The sequence below is a fragment of the Melanotaenia boesemani genome, chromosome 11, assembly GCF_017639745.1.
Source record: "Melanotaenia boesemani isolate fMelBoe1 chromosome 11, fMelBoe1.pri, whole genome shotgun sequence".
Lineage (NCBI taxonomy): Eukaryota > Metazoa > Chordata > Actinopteri > Atheriniformes > Melanotaeniidae > Melanotaenia > Melanotaenia boesemani.
The window spans coordinates 4,845,260-4,866,911 of NC_055692.1; the positions used below are offsets into that span (position 1 = coordinate 4,845,260).

A 21,652-nucleotide genomic window follows, 5' to 3' on the forward strand; every position below is an offset into this window, starting at 1 on the left:
ATATCCTGTTAGCTAATCTATAAGAAATGCAGCATGATACCGTGTCAAAGAAATCTAAAAACTTTCCCAAAAAAGACATCAGCAACATGTAAATGAAGAATTTAAAATCTTAGTTGGATAGTGATGGTGAAAAGAGATGGACAGCATGATTAAAGGAGATGGTTACTTGGCTGATACACACCATATAAAACTGCAGGCGGTAATGTTTCTTCACTAAACTCAGCACAAACATGCAGAAACCTGCGAAAGAGTAAACAACATGCGGTCAGTTTTTAATCCAACACGTTCATAAGATTAAAAATATGAATCACACATAACAGATCATGTACTCTGTACCATGAAGAGATGTGTCATACATGTAGAAATACTGACCCTAAAGTAAGTTAATTAAAGTTTTTTCTACAATGCAGTTTATCATTAAGGAACTTTCAGCACATGTTGACTCATCTGTGAGGAGCTCAAATTTGTGAACTCCAGTTCACAATGAACACTTACACTGACAGGTCACTTTATCAGGTTCACCTTCTAGTACCGGGTTGGACCCACTTTTCCTCCAGAACTGCCTTAATTTTTGGTGTCTTTGGTGAGATTTTCTCCATATTGACATGACAGCATCACACAGTTGTTGCATCCATGATGAGAATCTCCCGTTCCACCACATCCCAAAGCTGCTCCACTGGACTGAGATCTGGTGACTGTGGAGGCCGTTGGAGTCCAGTGAACTCATCGTCATGTTCTAGAAAGCAGGTGGAGATGATCTGAGCTTTGTGACATGGAGCATTATCCTGCTGGAAGTAGCATCAGAAGATGCTCCACTGTGGTCATGAAGGGATGGACATGGTCAGCAACAATACTCAGGTAGACTGTGCTGGTTAAACCAGGTCATGTTGGTACTAAGGGGCCCAAAGTGGACCAAGAAAATTTCTGCCCACCATTACACCAGCAGCAGCCTGAAGAATTGATCCAAGGCAGGATGGATCCATGTTTTCATGATGTTTCCACCAAATTCTGAGCCTAGCATCTGAATGTGGAGCTTAAATGGAGACTCATCAGACCAGCAACGTTTCTCCATCTTCTATTGTCCAGTGTTGGTGAGTGTGTGTGAATTGTAGCCTCAGTTTCCTGTTCTTATCTAACAGGAGGCTCCTGGTGTGGTCTTCTGCTGCTGTAGCCCATCTGCTTCAAGGTTGGATGTGTTGTGTGTTCAGAGATGCTGTTCTGCAGACCTTTGTTGGAACCAGTGCTTATAAGACTTCCTGTTGCCTTTCTATCTTCTCCAACCAGTCTGTCCATTCTCCTCTGTCCTCTGACATCAACCAGACATTGTGGTCCAGACAACTGCTGCTCACTGGATATTTTCTCTTCTTCAGACCATTCTCTGGAAACCCTAGAGATGGTTGTGTGAAAATCCCAGTAAACACTCAGACCAACAACTATGCCACGTTCAAAATCACTTAAATCTCCTTTCTTCCTCATTCTGATGCTCAGTTTGAACTTCAGGAAGTCGTCTTCATCATGTCTACATGACAAACGTGTCAGGTTGCTGCTATGTGACTGGCTGGTTAGGTATTTGTTAGATATTTCACAAGCAGTTGAACAGGTGCTCCTAACAAAGTGGCTGATGAGTGTATTTATCTGATGACACTAATATCTCTGGGCTCCAGTTTACAATGCACATATTTTAACACTTTATATTAAATACTGCATGCTGGTGCAACACTTCAGGCTGATGAAGCAGCACCTCTCCTTCATTCTTTAGGAAAATGTGTCGCTGGGATCATTTGTTCAGAAGTGGTTGATAAGAAGAACAACTGACACAGCACAACCTGGACTTAAACACTGGGTTGAAGTTTAGAGTTAAAGTCAAGTAATTCGTATCCTTTACATAAATACAGATGATTTTAACCTTTGCCATTTTTTCACATTTCATTTCTTTAGGTTCACAGTAAAATGGTTCAAGTTATTTGTTAGATCAGAAAAACTTATAAAGACAGGTGTGTGCCACCTTAATTAAGTTCAATGAAATCCATTTGAGACAGACGGATTCCAGCCAGGATGGAAAAGTATCTCTAGGACTGCTGACAAAAGATGATGCAGCAGTTTTTATTCAAGCCCTGCAGCCGGTGGAGGGAACTCTCCCATCATGAAGCTAAAGCTCCAAAAATAAAAATCATGAGGAGGATATGAGCTCATGTTCTTGTCAATCGGTTTCTAAACTTTTAGTTTATACTTGAAGTTTCTCAGAGGGCTTTGTTACTCTTTTTTGTTTTGTTTTCTTCCCAGTAATGTTCTTTGTTACTCTGTTAAGTGCACGCTGTCAGGGGAAATCTGATCTGCTCCTCGTAGAGAAAATGTGAATGGAGGCCAAAGAGCATGTGTGTTTGTCTAAGATACGGCTGCCGTAATGTCTTCGAGGCGGGGACTCACCTGCCAGGTACAGAGCGAAGGAAATGAAGCGGTGATAGCGAGCCAGGAATTGCAGAGGCTCCTCCCTCTGCACCAGAGCCCCAAAGTAATCTGCAACAGTTTCACCATAGAAGAAGTAGTTGACACAAATCAGGAAGTACCTGCAGCAGAAAAAAGAAAAGAACTGATTTCCTTTTGTTATTTTTGATTTGCTTTTGTGGAATGCTGTTGGGCCAGGTTTGTGTATAGGTGTGTTTTTTTGTCACTGTGCTTATACGTCTAATAGTGTTTCTCACCCACTGTACATTGACCTGCTGTGCGTTTGTGTGTGTGTTTGGAGGGGGTTGTTGTGAGGGGTGGCCTTGGTGAAAGGGGAAGGTTTCAATTAGTTTTCATGTACTTCCAGCATGGCAGTGATCTTTGCACCGGGTTGCACTGAACACTGCAGCCACATGCTGAGCGAGGTGAGGGTGTGTATGCAAAGTATTAAGCAAAAGCACCAGCAGGAAAAAGTCGGTTTTGTTGGGGTTAATGGATGCTACATGTACAAAAAGCCTAACAAGAAATGAGTTAAATTAAATCTGGCTGCCAGAGGAAATGATAAAGTGCTGCCTTTAAATGGAAAATACTCTCTGTTCTGACTTATCTTATCTCCTTACAAAGCAAGATTTCATAAAGACAGCTCAGAAAGGAGTATTGACAAAGCACCCAGAGAGCCTGGGGCACTGCAATAGGTCACTCTGGCCTGGAAATTACAGTTGGGTTCAATATCACTGCAGATAGTCAGGCCTGAGCTCCTATACTGGTATGTGTTTAGCTGAATATATTGACTTTTCTTCTAAAAATGCTAATGCTCGGAAGCACAGAAGTTTTAAAACTTTTATCTACAGTGTAAAACTGCAACTATAAATAAAGGTACAAATAAAATCTACAAGAACAGATTAATCATGCTAGTCTGAAAATGCAGTTTTTATTTCTTTTGGTATCTTTTAATTATATTTTGGTCCTCTATAGTGTATTTTGGTTTTTAAAGTTCTGGTTGTGTGGGATGTCTGTGTATCTATATGCACAGCATGTACGTTATTTATGTAAAGCACATTAGTAACCATGTGTTTTTTATGTGATAAATGAAGAGTGGATTGGACACAAGTCTGAAAATGCAAGTAAATATTACAAAAACAAAACATCTGTCAAACATTTTACACACTTACTCAAGAACCATCAGATCCCTCTAATCCATAACCAATCAGGGAGAGAAGACTAAAGATCAACAGATATGGATTTTTACAACACTCTGAGCAGTGGACGCAGAGCTGCCCGTGGACGCCTGTCTGTAAATCATGCCGATACGCACCCGCATATCCACCAATGCCGATACCAGTAAAAACAAAGATATCGGCCGATATATCGGCTGGGCTACGTCATGCAGAAAAGCACCACTACAACCGTCTACCAAAGCCAGCATGACCATCACAACTCCCTAAAGGTAAGTCTGTTAATGGTTTCTTTCTGGAGATGGAAAAACACGTCTCCACTATTAGCTAATTCTGCTTAAGGGTTCTTATATTTTATTTATCCATAACCTGACCTGTACCAGCTTTGGTCATCTCTCTTAGTGACTGGTTAGGGATTAGAGAAATGTGATTAGTTCTTGAGTAGGTGTGCAAAATATGTGACAAATATGGAAATACAAGTTACAAAATGTATGTCTCTATCTTAGCTCCATAATGTTCCACCCTGGTAAAGAAAAAAACTGCAGGCAGTTTGTGGCCATCAGCATAGCAATAATCACATAATTGCTTAATTGGAGTCACTCTGGAGAAAATCTAGTTAAACACATTAAAACATTAGGTTTCAAGCATAAATTTCATTTTAAATCCCGCAGCTTGACCTTTTTAAGGGGAAACATCTTTATAATTATTCTAAGTATCTGGTGTTTACTGTTAAATCCATTTTCCTTACCAACTTAGTGTTCTGAACCATGGCAGCTCATAGGAATGGTAAACTCTGTAGCCAATGGTGATGATTTCGTGGAAACACTTGATCTGCACAGTCATGACCTGCGTCAGATGATGAGAGCCAAGCAGAAATAATGACAAGAAAGAAATCAAGACTCAGTACTTTGTATTAAAAACAACCAAAATCTCTCTCTTTTGAGATCTTATTAAGTATTTACAACAGAGATTTGAGTGTAGCTTACCACCAGTATAAGAGTCACAGGTCCCATATAGATGATGAGAAAAAAGCCTGAAATCATGGCTAAAGACAAAACTCCTCGTATCCAGTAGTTCTTCCATCTGTGAGGATTGGAAACATTCGATAATACTGTATATACATTTTTCACACCAACAAAATCGTAATGATTTACTCATTGATTTATGTTTTATTTAAGTTAATATTTACATAAACAAAAAAGTACTGAAATGGAAATACTATCTCCTACAACGCATGTATTGTGGGTCAACACAAGCAAAACAAACTCGTGTAGAACAGCTTGGAGAAATGGGTCGCGGTCAAACTAGAGCAACCTAGAGGACTATTAGGTGTAAGCGCAGCCTTAAGCCACATATGCGCTACGTTAAAAACAGATACGGAGCCTTTCGTCTGTCTTCTGCATCCTTTACATGTGCATTTTCTTCCATTTGCAGACCTGATGGAGCAAACGGAGCAGTACCACTGGAAACTGCTGGGGCCGTGTTAAGCAGTATAGCTCATGCAACCCGTAGAAGGAACAAGGACAAGACAAACATTACAACTCGTTCATTTATAGGTTAGAAAAACTTCTGTTTCCACCACGTAAGAGCAAAACATGGAGCTTCACCAGATCCTAGTGGTTTTGGGTTGGACATATTCTTGTCAGAACTTTTACCACGTTCTTCCATGTTTGTCTACAAGGCAGACCAGAGTTTGCTTCTATGATCTACTTTAGAGTTCAGATGCACATTCAAACTACCTAAAATAAACCAGACTATCCCAGAAAATGAACTAGGATTCAGGACTGGTGTGAATGCCCCCTACAAGTAGCATGGGAGGGAGAACCTTCGGTTTTCAGGCCCCACTCTGTGGAACCAGGTCCCAGTTTGGCTTCAGGAAACAGACATCCTCTCTATCTTTAAGATTAAGTCTTCAAACTCTGCTCTTTGTTAAGTCTCATAGTTAATGCTGGTTTGGTGACCTTAGCTATTTCTTTAGCTCTGCTGCTATAGGTCGAGGCTACTGGAGAATGTCCCATGATGCAATGGGCTTCTCTCTGCTCTCTTTACTCTTTAATCATGACATTGCTGTCATTATGTTGTTTCTCTTTCTCAGCACATTATGATCACCACACTACACACAGCTTCAGTTTATTAGTGCTGACTTTGAATAAAGTGATCAGAAAATGCTGTTACCATAGCAACGTCTCAGTCAGAGTTGATTTATATCATAACATTTCTGTGCATGTACTGAATGTGCATGACCTTTAAACAAGTTTTTACAGAAACTAGAGGCGTTTTTAAATTGAGAAAACTGCTGCAGGCAGAAAACTGATCTTTTTATCAGCACTGTGAGTAAAACAGGTACATTTGACATCTTCTACACCAGTTAGAAATACGCGAAGCAGAACGCAGCGTCAACACATAGTAAGTGGACGGGTGTGCTTTTCTGCAACATGATTGTTCCCCCACAATGTTTACAAGGAAGAAAATACAATAAGTTATATATCTGCATATTTAATGGCAACACATCCAAGATAAGCCGCAGTTTAGTCGGTATTAAAGACATCATAACGCAGGAAGATGTTCCCACCAATTATTTCTTGTTTTCTGCAGCACTTGTAACAGCCATGAGTTATTCTTTTGTTCGGTGGAAAACCTCGGAGAAGCTGGTCTTATATAACACGACCCCAGCTAAGGGCAGACACCAGGGGACAGCTGAAAGGACACTTAAGTGTCTGTCTGCAGATAAATGTCAAAAATGAATCATCATCCTTTCCCTGAAATATTTTATTAATAAATTCTGCTTGTAGATGAATGGTTATGAGAAGGTTTCCATATATTCAGCTCATATTGTTAAATGTTATTTAACATGTGTTATACATGAGCATGGTTACCCCTGTAAATAGGTTTTGTCCTGTTTTTTACTACACATCATGCAGTGTTTGTGGTTGCGAGGCATGCTGGTGCCCTGCCTGCTGCCTGGAAGCCAAACAAAAGAGGAGCGATGACTAAAATCTGCACAGGAGGGTGCACGGCCTGCAGCCTGCTGTATGAATGGAAGAGAAAAACAGCTGCATCATGAAAAAAAAACTGCTGCTGCCTCCACTCAGGCCTCTATGCTCACCCTGCCTCCATCACTCCCTCTGGTTAAAACTACCTCTCCTCCTCCATTCAGCTCTACTCACTCCAATAATCTACTTCCTCATCTCTGTATATCTTTCTTATTCATTGCCCCGTGTCCTTTTCTTCTTTCTTTCTTTTCTCTGCAGTGTGCAGCACGCCGGCTCCAATGGCGAGCCTGCAGGGATTAGTGCCTCCCTCCTCATGAGCCTTTAAGCCCTGTGACCTGGCTGTCACTCATTGGTTACACCCTCCACTCCCTCTGCTCAATGTAAAACAGGGCCTTGGACACTCGTGTTCACTCACTAGAAGCTGCTGCAGACGTGATTTTATCAGTCCTAAAACGACTAGCAGAAAATCTGTCCCACAAACACATTACGTACAACCCAGTTCTAAAAAATTTTAGACGCTGTGTAAAATGAAATAAAAATTTAACACAAATCTATATTTTATTCCCACTAGAACAAAAACAACAACACACATCAGATGTTGAACTGAGACATTTTACCATTTCATGGAAAATAAGAGCTCAGTGTGAATCTGATGGCAGCAACACGTCTGTAAAAAGTAGTTCCAGGGTGATGTTCAGCATGGTGTAAAAAGTAGTTCCAGGGCGATGTTCGGCACGGTGTAAAAAGTAGTTCCAGGGTGATGTTCAGCATGGTGTAAAAAGTAGTTCCAGGGTGATGTTCAGCACGGTGTAAAAAGTAGTTCCAGGGTGATGTTCAGCACAGTGTAAAAAGTAGTTCCAGGGTGATGTTCAGCATGGTGTAAAAAGTAGTTCCAGGGTGATGTTCGGCATGGTGTAAAAAGTAGTTCCAGGGTGATGTTCAGCATGGTGTAAAAAGTAGTTCCAGGGTGGTGTTCAGCACGGTGTAGCATCTCTTCTTCTAACAAATGTCTGGAAACGTCTGGGAAGTGAGGAGACCAGTTGCTGGAGTTTTAGGAGAGGAATGGTGTCCCATTCTGGTCTGAAGCAGGATTCTAGCTGCTCTACAGTCCTGGACCTTGGTTGCTGGATTTCCATGATGTTGTGTACTGGTGAAAGGTCTATACTGCAGGCAGGCCAGTTCAGCAGCCAGACTTCTGCTGTGAAGCCATGCTGCTGTGATAGATGCAGGATGTAGTTCAGCATTGTCTTGCTGAAATCTGCAAGGTCTTCCTGAAAGAGATGTTGTCTGGATGGGAGCAGATGTTGCTCTAAAACCTCCATGTACTTTTCAGCATTGATGGAGCTTCACAGATGTGGAAGCTGCCCACGCCATAGGCACTAATGCAGCCCCATCCCATCAGAGATGCAGCTTTTCACCTGTCCACTGATAACAAGCTGGATGCTCCCTCTCCTCTTTAGTCTGCAGGACACGCCGTCCAGGCGTTCTGAGATCGTGTTCATTCAGGATACAGAGATTCCTCCTGATTCTCTGAATCTTTTGATGATGTTATACACCGTAGATGGTGGTATCTTCTAAGTCTTTAAAATTCTATGTTAAGGAACATTTTAAAAGAAATTTTCCACAATTATAAATGAAGTTGGTATCAGGTTGGTGAACTTCTGTGCATCTTTACATCTGAGAAACAAACGCTGCCCCTCTGAAATGCTCCCTTTATACCCAGTCATGTAGCCGACCTGATGTCAGTTAAACCAATTAGTTGTCAAATGCTCCTCCAGTTTTTTTTGTTTTTTTTTTTTGTACCAGTTACTTTTCCAGCCTTCTGTTCCATCTGGTCCAACTGTTTACAGACGTTGTGCTGCCATCAGATTTACAATGATCTCATATTTTCCATGAAATGGTAAAATGTCTCAGTTTCAACACTTGACATATGGGTTGATGAGATTTGCAAATAATAATTTAATAATAATATTTATTTACATTGTACACAGCATCTACACTTTTTTGGAATTAGGGTTGTATTTCTAACATCTATACACTCTAATCAATTTTTGTCTCATCTTTCTGCACTAACATGAGCATGTTCACACATCTCCCACAGCTGCAACTATTTCAGGTCTGATTAACCTACATACCCACCAGGTGCAATGACCCCACCATGCACCTGGTGGGGTCATTTAATGATGGAGGGAACACAGCTTCTTATAGCAACATTAAAACTGAAGCAAATCCAATAACAAGAAATCGAGCTTCTAGTTTCAGGGTTTGTGAAATCTGTGACTAAGAAGTCTGAAATTTGACCTACTTGTAATGAAAGACGGATGAGAACACATGCATGCATTTAGACTGTTTCTGTTACATTCATATACATAGTTTGTTAGAAAAGCTCAAGCGTGTCCTTTCTCTGTACTTGAGGAGTGTGTACCTGGGTGGCAGCCCCTCCAGAGCTTTGTTCAGGTATTGTGGAGTGTTGTCCGTGTCTGCCGTGGAGAGGGGAACGTCTGGAGTGTCTGCTTTGGGGTCAACATCACATTCTCCCTCTGCGTCGCCTGACAGGCCCAGCCTGTCCTCGCCTTCAGCCTCCTGACCAAACACACACAAATACACTGATATTCAAATACTGATTTAAGATAATGAGTCCTCCACCTGGCACACATGTAAATGTAGTAACCTTGACAAGCAGAAGAGCTGTGTGCACAGGACAGGGATGAAAAATATAAGCAGCTTTGTTCTTTTGGGAGAAAACTTAGAGGTCTTAAGATGTAAACAAGTGAATGTTAAGAGCCAAATATAGAACAATGTTAAACGGTGAGGAGCAAAACAAGGCCGAGCAGATGGTTGTTTAATAGACCGGAGTTTAACCCGTCACCTGCAAGAGGGAGGATGGTGCAGAACTGATGTCTGTGCTCTAAATGTGGAAGAAATTCAAGTCGGCTAGTTTTTATGTTAAAGAAATGCTTCTTTTAAAAAGCAGAAATCCTCCTGAAAAGTCTTTAGTCATGTAGGCGAGGTCAAGACAACTTACTGAAGGCCAGACTAGGCATCAGAATGAGGAAGAAAAGGGATTTGAGTGACTTTGTGGGAAATATTTTGACCTCTGCAGCTATTCTTTCCTTTTTTAGTCACAATACAAGAAAGGATGCACAGCTTTTAACAGCTTCCAAGTGCAAGCAATAACGTTGCTCATTAAATCCTGGGTAGAAATATACAATTACACCTCCTCCCCCCTCCTTCTCAACCGCAGCCGTCTCCCGTTTTCAGCGCTTTCTCAGCTAATTATGTCTGCCACAACCAGAGACCTCATTTCTAAAGGAAACGCTCCCAGTTAACCCTGATGATCCTATTTAACCGTATTTGGCAACGATTGAGTGAAAGCAACCATGAAAGGTAAAACAAAAAAAAAAAGAAAGACGAAAAGGTCCAGGAGCATCAGCAAGCTGTTCAAGTGAAAAAAGAAAGCCTAATCCCACAATGGAAGTAGGAGCTGGATTTAGAAACTCTAAATCTCTCTGAAGGAGGAAGCTTCTCTCCACTCACCTCTTTGTCATGTAAATGATAATTACTGGTATTATTAACAAGAGTTACATAAAGTTTCTGGAGTATTACTTTACACGTTGTAGTGTTCATATTAACACGACAGCACCACACAGTTGCTGCAGATTTGTCTGCTGCATCCATGAATCTCCCGTTCCACCACATCCCAAAGCTGCTCTATTAAACTGAGATCTGGTGGCTGTGGAGGCCGTTGGAGTCCAGTGAACTCATCGTCATGTTCTAGAAAGCATGTTGGAGATGATCTGAGCTTTGTGACATGGTGCATTATCCTGCTGGAAGTAGCATCAGAAGAAGCTCCACTGTGGTCATAAAGGGATGGACATGGTCAGCAACAACAGCCTCAGTAAGCTGTGGTGTTTGAGCCATACTCAGAACTAAGGGGTCTAAAGTCAGCCAAGAAACTATCCCCCACACCATTACACCATCAACAGCAGCAGCCTGAAGCATAGATGTGTTGACTTTCTGCCACGTGATTAGCTGGTTAGATATTTGTGTTCACGAATAATTGAGCAGGCGAAGCCCTTTGATGCAGAGCTACAGCAGCGAGGTTTAACCTAGATGAGTGTGTTTAAGCGTCTTTAATTAAGCTGTAAAACACAGCAAGTCTGGGAATTGCTGTGAAATAACTACAGAGTCAAACTCCACCAACACGCTGCAAATCTGTGTGAAATCGATCCAATTTGGGATCAGGGTAATTCTGGGTCTCCAAGCGCAATCACAGGTAAAGATGAAGGAGTATGAAATGACACATGAAAGCAGCCACAGCAGGAGGCTTTTTTTTCCACTAACACAGTTTTGTTTTTTTCCTGACATCTCAGAGCTGCAGACAGCAGCAGGACCATGGCTGTCATTGCAGCTCGACTAACCTCCACTGTCCTCTTTGTCCTCCTGCAGAAGCAGGAAGTAGAGAGGGGGAGGAGGGCTCACATAAGAGGACAGGTGACAAGCAGCCAGATTTTCACACTTCTTCATTTCAGCAGTTTGAAGCAGCTGCTGCAGAGAGCTTCAATTTGGAGAAGCTGAAATTATTCCTCTATTATTAGTTTACTGACAGAAATTTGAAGGGTGACAAGAGCAGGAGAAGGAAACACGGAGGCCTGCGCTGCAAAATCACACTGTTCTGCATCTACTGTTCAAATTTATAATCATGGGGTAGATAAAAAAAAAAAAACAGGGAAAATGTTTAACTTAACTTAAAAAATAAACTAAAAATAACTGCATAAATTTAATAATAATAATCAGTATAATAATAAACATTAAATTACATTTCAAAAGACACTCAAGGGCAAATCTTCCATTAATTCTATTTCAAATGTTGCCACTTGCCATAAAAATTATTCAGTTTAATCTAAAAGAGACAAATTACTCTATAAAAAGGGGATTTTCTACACATAAATGGCTAAACTATTATTATAGCTGCCATGTGTTTAAGTTTAGATTGTGAGGTTCTTCATTTCACAATAGCTGCTTCTTAAAATGATGATGACTTTTAAAGGGTTCTGTCAATGAAACAAGAACCAAATAAGTATTTTGATGATTATATAAACTAAAACAAAAACGGAAAGAGCTGCAAATAATCATTTCTGTGGCAAATTCTGGAAATTTAAAACAGAAATCTGTTTTCATTGATGACAAATTACAGCCGAGGTTTAAAACTTACTTTGAAAGTTTGAGTTTAAACTAATTTTTTTTGTAGGATATTCATACTGATGTCTGTAGATGAGAGGATGAGCTAAAAAAAACAACAAAAAAAGCCCGTTTCCTGCTCGGATTGATCAGGGATGTACAGCTATCACAAATCTGTGAAACTGACAGCAGGAGACAAACAGATTTAACTTGCCACAATGGAAACTATCAGCTTTCATGAATCAGTGTTGCAGCAACAACCACAATCTGCTTGATTAAAAGTCCTGACGAGATGAAAACCAGCAGACACCATCTGAGCCTGCACATGGTCAAACGTGAGGATCAAACGGAGTACGCTACAGCTAACTCATGCTAATCGGCAGCAAACACTGGCATGTAGCACCTGCAGCTAGCGGCATCTCAACTTTCAACAGCTCTGCTTTTTTCCACCCAAATGCAGCACAAAGAGCCACGCGGGACCGAAACGCTCATTACAGAAATCAATGGTTTGGATCAATGAAAAAGTGGAAAGCACGGCTCCCGTTCAAGCTCAGGTCGACACTGGAACCTCTGACTTTAACCTTTGTTGTTTCAACTTTGTAATCCTGATCTGTACTTAGAGTCAAGTTTACACCAATACACACACACACACCATTCACAGCCTCTTTAATGATGGATTTCAACACATTATGATCCCAATGAGTCCAGTTGACCTTTTCTAATGAATAAACTTACTCTAATAAATAGAGCTGTGGAGGCAGATGAGAGGTGCTTCTGGAACCAGCTGAGAAATGGTCTGAGTCAAAGTTTTCAAATCAACTATTTGACTTTTGTCTTCAGGAAGGTTGCAAGCTGAATCAAATGACATGTAAATATCCGAGCAGCAGCCATGATAAGAGCAGCCAAGTAAAAGCAAGCTATGCTTCTTTCCTTCCACACAAATGCCGCCAAGTCTGACTAAATTTGGCTTCATGATTTATGATTCTTTTACACTTTTTCCAGTGTGTAGCATTCAGGATGCTGGCAAACATTAATGCTAGGTGGTGCACCAGTTCATACTAAAATCTGTTTTACTGTTCTTCTGATGTGAACTTGTCTTGGTGGCACAACTGATTTATTTCAAATGGTTGTCATGGTTAAATTTACCAACTACAGCTTACGAAATTTGCTCAGTCCTCTGAATGCATTGTTGTGGACCAAATTCGTGCATGACGAGAAAGAAGCCGGTGGAAAAAGATCACGGATGTAGTAGCATTGCATTTCATTAAAGATACAACAAATATTTGTCAAGGAAAAGCCTGGTTTTAGTTTCTTTTTGTTTTTTTATATATACATGAGGCACATTTACATGAAAAAATATTAAGTTTAATGTTATTTTTTAAATAAGTTTAACATTCCAAGAAAGAAAAGTAAAAAGGAAAAAATTAGATTAAACGGGACTTTTTAGCCACAATTGTCCTACAATGGAACATTAAATTACAAAAAGTATAAAAATACACTGATATCAATTCAATGATAAATTATTTAACAGTGTTGAGCCAAACTGAAAAAAGGAAACATCAATAATCTGCAACATTCATAAGAAAGGACACGTGAATAACATATTCAGATAATCTTTGTGTCCAAAGAACAGAAAGTTTTACCTTCAAATGTCTGGTTTCGTATTGAACGCTGGCTCCTAAATCGAACAGAATTTATGATATTGGTATTAAATCGTTATCCACTGAATCAATATCAGAATTAAACTTGTGATTTACATTCAGAATTCCCACTTACATAAAACCTGCATGAAATAATAATAATCTTATTTACAGTTAAGTATTTACAATTACAATTTTTATGCAAATATATTTTACAAAACAAAGAGGAAAAAGAAAAGTTGTATATTTACATTTTACTATTACTATTTTGCAACATGTCTGCATGGTTGGGTAACAGGATACTTGAACTGCTGCAAAATGAGCAAAGTTTTAATGGAGGAACATGAGGAGTACCTTACGCATGTGTCAAATAGTTGATAAACAAACCAAAGACAAAACCAAATTAGCATCCCAACTCCCACATGAGCAAAGCCTGGCTGTGCAGGCTGAAGCTGAGACCAGCGGAGCATTAAACATCCTAATGTCACTGCTGGAGGCTTCAGGGACCGCCAGCCGACGGCACACCGTGGTCAACCATCACGTCCAGTCTGGAGCAGCCGCCAACAGCCCCAAGCAGGACCATGAACGCAGCAGACTGACTGATGATCCTAAATCCTGGCACTGGGGAGAAATGTGCTTGAGCTGCAACATCAGACACTTTTCTACCATCTGTAAACACATCTCATGTGGACATGCTCTGTTTGGGTGTTGCTGGAAGGTGTGACGCAGCAAAGTGATCCTTTAACCTTTAAAAGAAACTCCCGTACTGGGCTGACTAATCCCCGTTAAAGCCTGTTTCTCAATGGAAACGCTCAAACTAGCTGACAACGGCAGGAAACCACAATATTCACAATAGCCACATAAATGACTGAAGAGTTTCTTTCAGACAGTCTGCAGATTAAAGCTTTGGTTTGGATGGATCAGAAAGTTCTGATCTGGAAATGAGGAGTAATTGTCTCAGTCTGAGGTGCGTTACAGGACATGTCAGGGTAGGTGGAGATTATTGTGAGTCATTTGTAGAAGATTAACAGATAAATGTCAAAAGGATACATATAACAGAGGCCTAATCAGGACCACTGGAATTACACTATCCTGTAAGTCTGCAACATACACGGCGTAAACGTGAAAGTTAATTTGTTCTAAAGTTTTTCATATTAGGATATTATTTAAAGGTCTTAATTACAACCTGAAATGAACAGTGAACACTTAACATTGCCCACGTCATTACTTATGTAGAAAAAATTAAGCTAAAGTGCAGAATCAGTGTGTGAAAGACTGAGTATCTCCATGATTCAGTAGCTTGTGGAACCGTGTTAACCATCTTGAAGGACTTTTTTGGTTCGCGCTGCTTTACAACGTCGCTTCAGATCACTGAGGTTTGCAGCATTTGTTTCTGCACAGATTTCTTAACGTCCCACCACAGCGTTTCAGTCAGGCTGAGGTAGGGCTGGGCGATTAATCGATAAAATCGATAAATCGAATTTTCCATTTCTGGAGATTTATTTTTATGAAAATCGGGATTTTTTTTCCATAGTTAGTTAGCAGCAGACTTAGCCCTCCGTTCACACCAGAACAGTGTTTGTCTGACAGATTTTCAGTGAAGTGACCCTTTACTCACGTCTGGGATTTAGCTGTGCATAAAACTGCAGTGAGAAATGCTGCTCTCTATGAGATGCAGAAATCAACTTAACCCACAAACCCTAGTTAAGAGACAACCTTCATCAGGGGAATAATTCCTGCAGTGGATCCTGTATGATAATGATCCAGATGGAAAGAGATCACGGATGCATTGTGTCGCATATTTCTATGTTAGATATGAAGTCATTTATATGATGGAAAAGCTATGACATTATATGCTTTATTTTTGCTGGCATTCATCTATAGAAAACAAATAAATGTTTTTAATAAGTTTATGTTTTGTAAAAGAAAAGAAAAAAATCGATTAAAATCGGAAATCGGATTTGGTTATAAAAAAATCTGAGATTTTATTTTTAGGCCATATCGCCCAGCCCTAGGCTGAGGTCTGGACTTTGAGTCATTGCAACACCTTGATTATTTTCTTTTTCGGTCGTCCTGCTGTACATCTGTTGCTGTGTTTGGGATTAGTGTCCCGTTTCATGACCCAGTAGACCTGAGATTTTGCTGTCGGGCAGATGGACTCACATTTGACTCAGAGGAGTTCATGGTCCACTCAGTCACTGCAAGGTGTCCAGGTCCTGTAGCTGCAGAACAAACCCAGATCATCAGCCCTCCACCTCTGTGCTAGACAGCTGGTGTGAGGCGTTCGGTTTGCCACACATGCTGCATCACAGTCTGACCAAACATCTCCACTTTGGTCTGGTCTGTCCAAAGGAGATTATTCCAGGAGACTTGTGGTTTGTTTGCAAACCTAAGCCATGCTGCCATGTTCTTTTAGAGAAAAGAGGTTTTCTCCTGCAGCCCTTCCAAACAAGCCATACGTGTTCAGTCTTTTTCTAATTCTGCTGTCATGAACTTTAGCATTTAACATGCTAACTGAGACCTGGAGAGTGAGACGCAGCTCTCTGGGTTTTCTCTGTTTCTCTGACCATTGCTCAGTATGATTTTGGGCTGAACTTGCTGGGACATCCACTCCCAAGAAGATCTTCAGCTGCCTTCAATGTCTTTATGAGTGATTAATCTGGACTCTAGATTGCTTGGTGGTTTTTGTATTTAGATTTTCCACACACCGATTCTGTGTTTTGGTTCAGTTTTTGGTAAATAAATGATAGTGTAGTAAGTCATGTGTTGCTGTTGATCTGAGGATGCACTTTCCTCATTTTCAGACCCAACATGGACCAGACAATATTTTATGAAGTCATATGTTAAAATCCTAAAAATGAAAGAGGGTGTGATTTCTTTTTCATGTGGTTTTATTCCCTTTGTGTCAGTAAAATACCAGGAAACTGCAGAACACAAAAGTCTTTCTGTAGATTTAAACCAGGTTTAGTTATCAGTCTTAGAGGCTCCATCTTCTCTGACTGAATGCATTTGAAGGAGGTGAGGCAGAACATATCACGACATTAATGCCATGGTGACCAGCCTGTACGCTCACCCAGCTCAGTAACGGTAACCAGGAACAGTTAAATGTAGATGTGATCGTTTCCATGGGTGAAGCACGAACGCCAACCATGGAGGACTTCTGCTTTTGTGTTTTACAGGAAATTGGTGCTCTGAAGCAACTTAACTGTAAAACTAGGGTAGACCAACAGACGATTTCAGGCAGCTTCCCCACAAACCCTGAAAACCTCAACACACACACCACTGAGCCTCAATAACGAACAGCTCCAGGCTTGTCTCAGACTTCCCATTTTTAAGTAAAATAATTGAAGTTGTGTTTCAACAGCCTTATAAATTATTGGAATTTAACAATTGTTATGTATTTCAGCCAGGATTCGCACCAAACCACAGCCCCGAAACTGCCCTTGTCAAAGTCTTTAACATCCTTGTAAACACAGATAGCGGGAGAAGTTGTTTTTTTTCTTTTCTTTTTGAAGTTTGTTTCTACTAACTGAAACCATAACTTGACCAGAACATCAATTAGACCAACTAGAAAATTAGGTGGGAATCTCTGATCTGGTTCTGAATTGGTTTGAATCCCACTTGAAAAGACAGGAACTACTTTATATCAGTTGGTAACCATGGATCTGCTCAAACAAAGAGTTCCCCAAGGCTCCATCTTTGGTCCCCTATTATTCAGCATCTAGATCAGAAGTGTCCAACGTCGGTCCTCGAGGGCCGCTGTCCTGCACCAACACACCTGACTCAAATTAAATTGATATACCAGCTTATGATATTATGCACAATGACTCATTAATTTGAGTCAGGTGTGTTGGAGCCAGGAAACATAGAAAACCTGCAGGATTGTAGCCTATGGCCCTCGAGGACTGGAGCTGGACCCCCCTGACCTACATGTTCCAACTAGCTCAGATTATGGAAACAAACTAAATATCTGATCAGAATTATGCTGATGACACTCAGCTCTATTTTACTGTCTCACCAGGAGATCCTGGTCCAGATGAACGTGGGTGATATGGCATAAAACTAATATTAAGAACCAGGGATCTGCCCTCATTTACCAGACAAAGCTTCAGTTCAGGCTTTGGCCAAATTAATATGTAGATGTGCCAGAATTTTCTTCAGCTAAATAAAGATAAAGCTGAAATTATTGTCTTTAGAAACAAAGATGAACATCCAAAGATTAGTGCCCAACTTCAGTCAGCAATGTTAAAAACACTGGACTAATCCAGAAATGTATGAGTCGCTTTGGAAAGCTGAAGCACCATTGTGAAGCTGTTAGGAAGTGATTGTAACCTCTGCAACGGTCCCACTGAGGGGGAAAGATCATGAAGATCAGACAAGTAAAGGCTGCCAATGACACTTACTTTGATTATACTTCATTTATCTTCTAGTTGTCCATTAACTACAAGGACAAACAGAGTAAAACTTCAACATGAAGCATCACTATCTCACTTCAACTTGGTTATTGGTTGGAATAATCTACAGAAGGTCATTATAAGAGAGGGAAAAAAAACTTCCGGATGAGTTGCTTTGTCTGACAACAGTCCAAAATCCAAAGATATGCAGTATAATATATATATAAATAACTGAGCAGATAATCCTCCAATAATAAAGTAGCAAAAGCAAATATGTGACATCTTTAAAAATACCACACAAGTACTGATAAATTATTTTCTGATTATTACAATAAACACTCAAGTTAAAAACATGTTTTCATAATGTATGAATATTTTCAAATGGGTAGATGTTTTTGTTTTTCTCTATAATTATATATCCATTCATTCATTCAATGAACTGAATTAAAAAGTTTGTCATCTTCTAGTGTAGTTTGTTTCCATCTTGCACTTTAATGGTTTAAATTAAATCTTTTATTCTTCCACCAGAGTGGTGCTGCGATTGTTGGTTTTACAACCAAACTTATAGACTTCTGACCATAAAAATGTCCTCAACATGCTGTCACACAGATGTTTACGTTATCACAAAATAAACAGTTTCCAACGATTTTCCACTCCAGGTGCCAGTCAAATTAATATATGACAGAAAATCAGGAATTCACACCATGAAGAAGCCATAACTGTAATATTTTGGCTTCATAACTGATTTAACCCTTTAAACCCTGTTCCGATTTTTAGGCCACTACTTGAAAACTGCATCCCCATAATGAACTGAGTATATTCCTGCAACCACAAGGTCGTAAAAAGGGACTCACAACCTTAGCACAGCACAAATTAAAAATGTTTCTAGCTCAACTAAAAGAAAACCAAAAACATTCAGGCTGAATTTCCCTAAACTGCAATATGTGATCATTATCTATGCAAAGGTCAACTCTGATAAAGAGAAGCGGGATCAAATTAAAAAGCATTTAGTGGAGGTAGCTCAGCAGAGGTCTCCAAGATGGCCATTTTGGAACAGTTTGGTACTGTTTGCTCTCAACAACCCCCAAGTTTAAAGACCTCCGGTTTTAGAAGGATAAGACGTACACCACAGACTGAGCTTATTCTTTAAAAATAAAAAGGCTTTAATTAATGGAAAGCTACACAAAATGTCCCATCCTAATAGAAGAATATTTCTCCTCATTTTCCTACATAATACAGGTTTGTTTCTCCTTGTCAGGGTCTGTGGATAGAGGGAAACTTGTGATTATTTGCCACAGAAATATGTTCCCTTCATAGAGACACTGTTTCTGTAGAAAAAGACTAAAGAAGTGGACAGAGAACCTAAATCCACGTTGTTTTCAGCTTTTCTTTAAGCCAGTTGAGTGTGATTGTTCATTCTTATAACTCTGAACTTGGATAAGTAGCTATTTTAGTCATATTCACGTTATTTAGAGTACTTCTAAATTAGTTCCCAATCGTATATGTTGTATGAACACCAAAATACAGACTGGATTGAGAGACATTGTGATCACTTCTATATGAATGAGAATGGTTGTTAAAATTAAATGAGAAATAAACAGAAAAATCTGGCATTTATGTCAAGTTCACCCTCTGATTTCTTTAACATTGCAATATAACCTCCCAAATCCTTCATGTTAGCTGGTTGTAATGTAACTACCCAGGTCTAATTTCCAGGTGGATTTTTACCTGACACATGTATAACAGCGGTAAACCCACCTCACGCTAAAGGACTGAACCTGGGACCAAACACATGTCCTCAGGTCTCATTTCAGAGCCGTTTCTGTGAGCATGTTGACTGCAGCAGGATTAACCGGACCGCAGCCTGAAGCTAACTAACTAGCTTATGTAGCTCCGCTAGCCAACCTGACCAGCTAGCCCGACAACAACCTGACTTACTAGTTTTCTGGACGATGGCTCACAGTGAAACTATTGTCTTTGGTGTTCTGTGAGGAGTAATGTACCTTGTCGCTGATATTATCGGTGCTGTCAGTATCTCCCCCGCCTCCTCCTCGCTTCCTCAGCTCCGTCATGTTTCGCTCGTTTCTCCTCCGGGACGTTAATGTCACATAAGCCGACTCAGAGGTTAGAAAGGGAGGGAGAGGAGGGTAAAATCCTTCAGTTTTTTTTTTTTTTTTTTTTCTTTAAAAACAAACACAAGAAAGTCCTGGATTTCTTCTTCTTCTTCTTCTTTGTTTAAAATCAGGTTATGTTAAACTCCGTCCATGAAGAAGGTAGGCTTTCCCGAAAGTGAACTAGCTGTCAAGTGTCCCGACACAGCTCCACCAGACTCTCCCGACTCCGCTGCGTGTATTTGTTTATCACCGCAGTCTCTTCTTCTTCTTCTTCTCCTTCTTCTGTTGCTGCAAAGTTCTACAAAATGAGGACGAACCACTTCCGGTAGCTACTTCAAAATAAAGACAGCAGCTGACTGTTATTGTGATAATGGTTTGTTTATGCATTATTTCATAAAAAATAATATATATATAACACGTTAATTCCACTGGTTTAGTTCTCCGCATTGTTTTGAATTTGGACTGCTGCTGTCTTGGCCAGGGCTCCCTTGAAAAAGAGATTTTGTAATCTCAATGGCACTTCTCTGGTAAAATAAAGGTTAAAAAAATAATGCATTCGTTCTGACAGCCCTAATAAACAGATTTAATAAACAAAGAAAATATTTGATAAATATACACTACCGTTCAAAAGTTTGGGGTCACTTTGTCATGGGATTCAATAGGGAAGTGACCCCAAACTTTTGAACGGTAGTGTAGGCTATTTTTTTTTTATCAGTTACCTTGGGACCCCCAGTTTGGGACAGGCTGGTATATTGGATTGGTCCGGAGACCCACAGGGGACACAGGAAATTTTTAGTTTTTGCCTTACCTTGCAAAACACTTTGCGTTCACACTAAAATGCCAAAAAGTAACTCTACAAAACAAAATCGATCAATTTTAAGGCTAAAACATTATTAAAGTAGAAAGCTTGTGGCACTGATCATGTTTTGCTCTGTGACTATTTTATGTATTATGCTACATTTATTACATAATTAACAATGGCTTAATTTAATTATAAATGGTACTGAGCAATTGAATAATTCACAGTCATGAAAATGAATGAATATTAGAAACTATTTATTCATTCAATAAATCAGGTCAATTGCACTTTATATTCTAAACACGAATGTAAAGCAAAACACACCCAACCTAAACAGCAAAGCAACAACATGCACAGATTCTGTTTCTGATTACTGCAAACCTCTTCATCTGCACTTGTAATTAAACACAACATGTGAACATGGACATAATTGTAACATCATATGACGGGAACTAATAACACAGATGGAGACTTGGCTGTGAGAGGACATCTTTACTTTCCACTGAGAAAAACCTACAGTTGCATCCGACTTTGCAGCACAGAACAACCCCAGTAAAGGGATCAGTAAAGTTTAACAGTTTAAAGTCATCTAACGTGTCAGTGTGACACGTGTTTTTAATGGTGAGAGGAACAGATGCAGACCAGAAACACCAAAAGAAACTGAGCCAAATGGCTTGTTAACAGGCTGTAAGTGCTCCTGTGGTCGTTTAATCAGTTTTTTGGTCAGATTATTTCTTTTTTACAAGGTAATGCAAAAAATGAAAATTCTCCTTATGTCCCCTGAGGGTCTCCATAGGTTGGATAATTGAAGTTTGAAGAAATAAGACTTATTGGGACCTCAGTGGCATCTAGAAGAACTACATGTGTCTCCTTGAGCTATGCTAAAATAAAAGCTACTAAATGAAGAGTTT

At 39.9% G+C, this 21,652-nt stretch overlaps 1 protein-coding gene across 1 annotated transcript in view; it reads right to left on the reverse strand.

The window, feature by feature from the left end:
- Positions 1–20,220, reverse strand: part of cds1 (CDP-diacylglycerol synthase (phosphatidate cytidylyltransferase) 1) — a 32,158-nt gene extending 11,938 nt beyond the window's left edge. The window contains exons 1-6 of the mRNA XM_041999995.1: positions 19,832–20,220; positions 9,039–9,196; positions 4,607–4,703; positions 4,369–4,466; positions 2,428–2,567; positions 182–240 (exon numbers count right to left, since the gene is read on the reverse strand). Coding sequence (XP_041855929.1) covers positions 182–240; positions 2,428–2,567; positions 4,369–4,466; positions 4,607–4,703; positions 9,039–9,196; positions 19,832–19,900 — 621 coding nt within the window. The 5' untranslated portion in view covers positions 19,901–20,220. The remainder of the gene's footprint in view (positions 1–181; positions 241–2,427; positions 2,568–4,368; positions 4,467–4,606; positions 4,704–9,038; positions 9,197–19,831) is intronic.
- Positions 20,221–21,652: the final 1,432 nt, after the last annotated feature.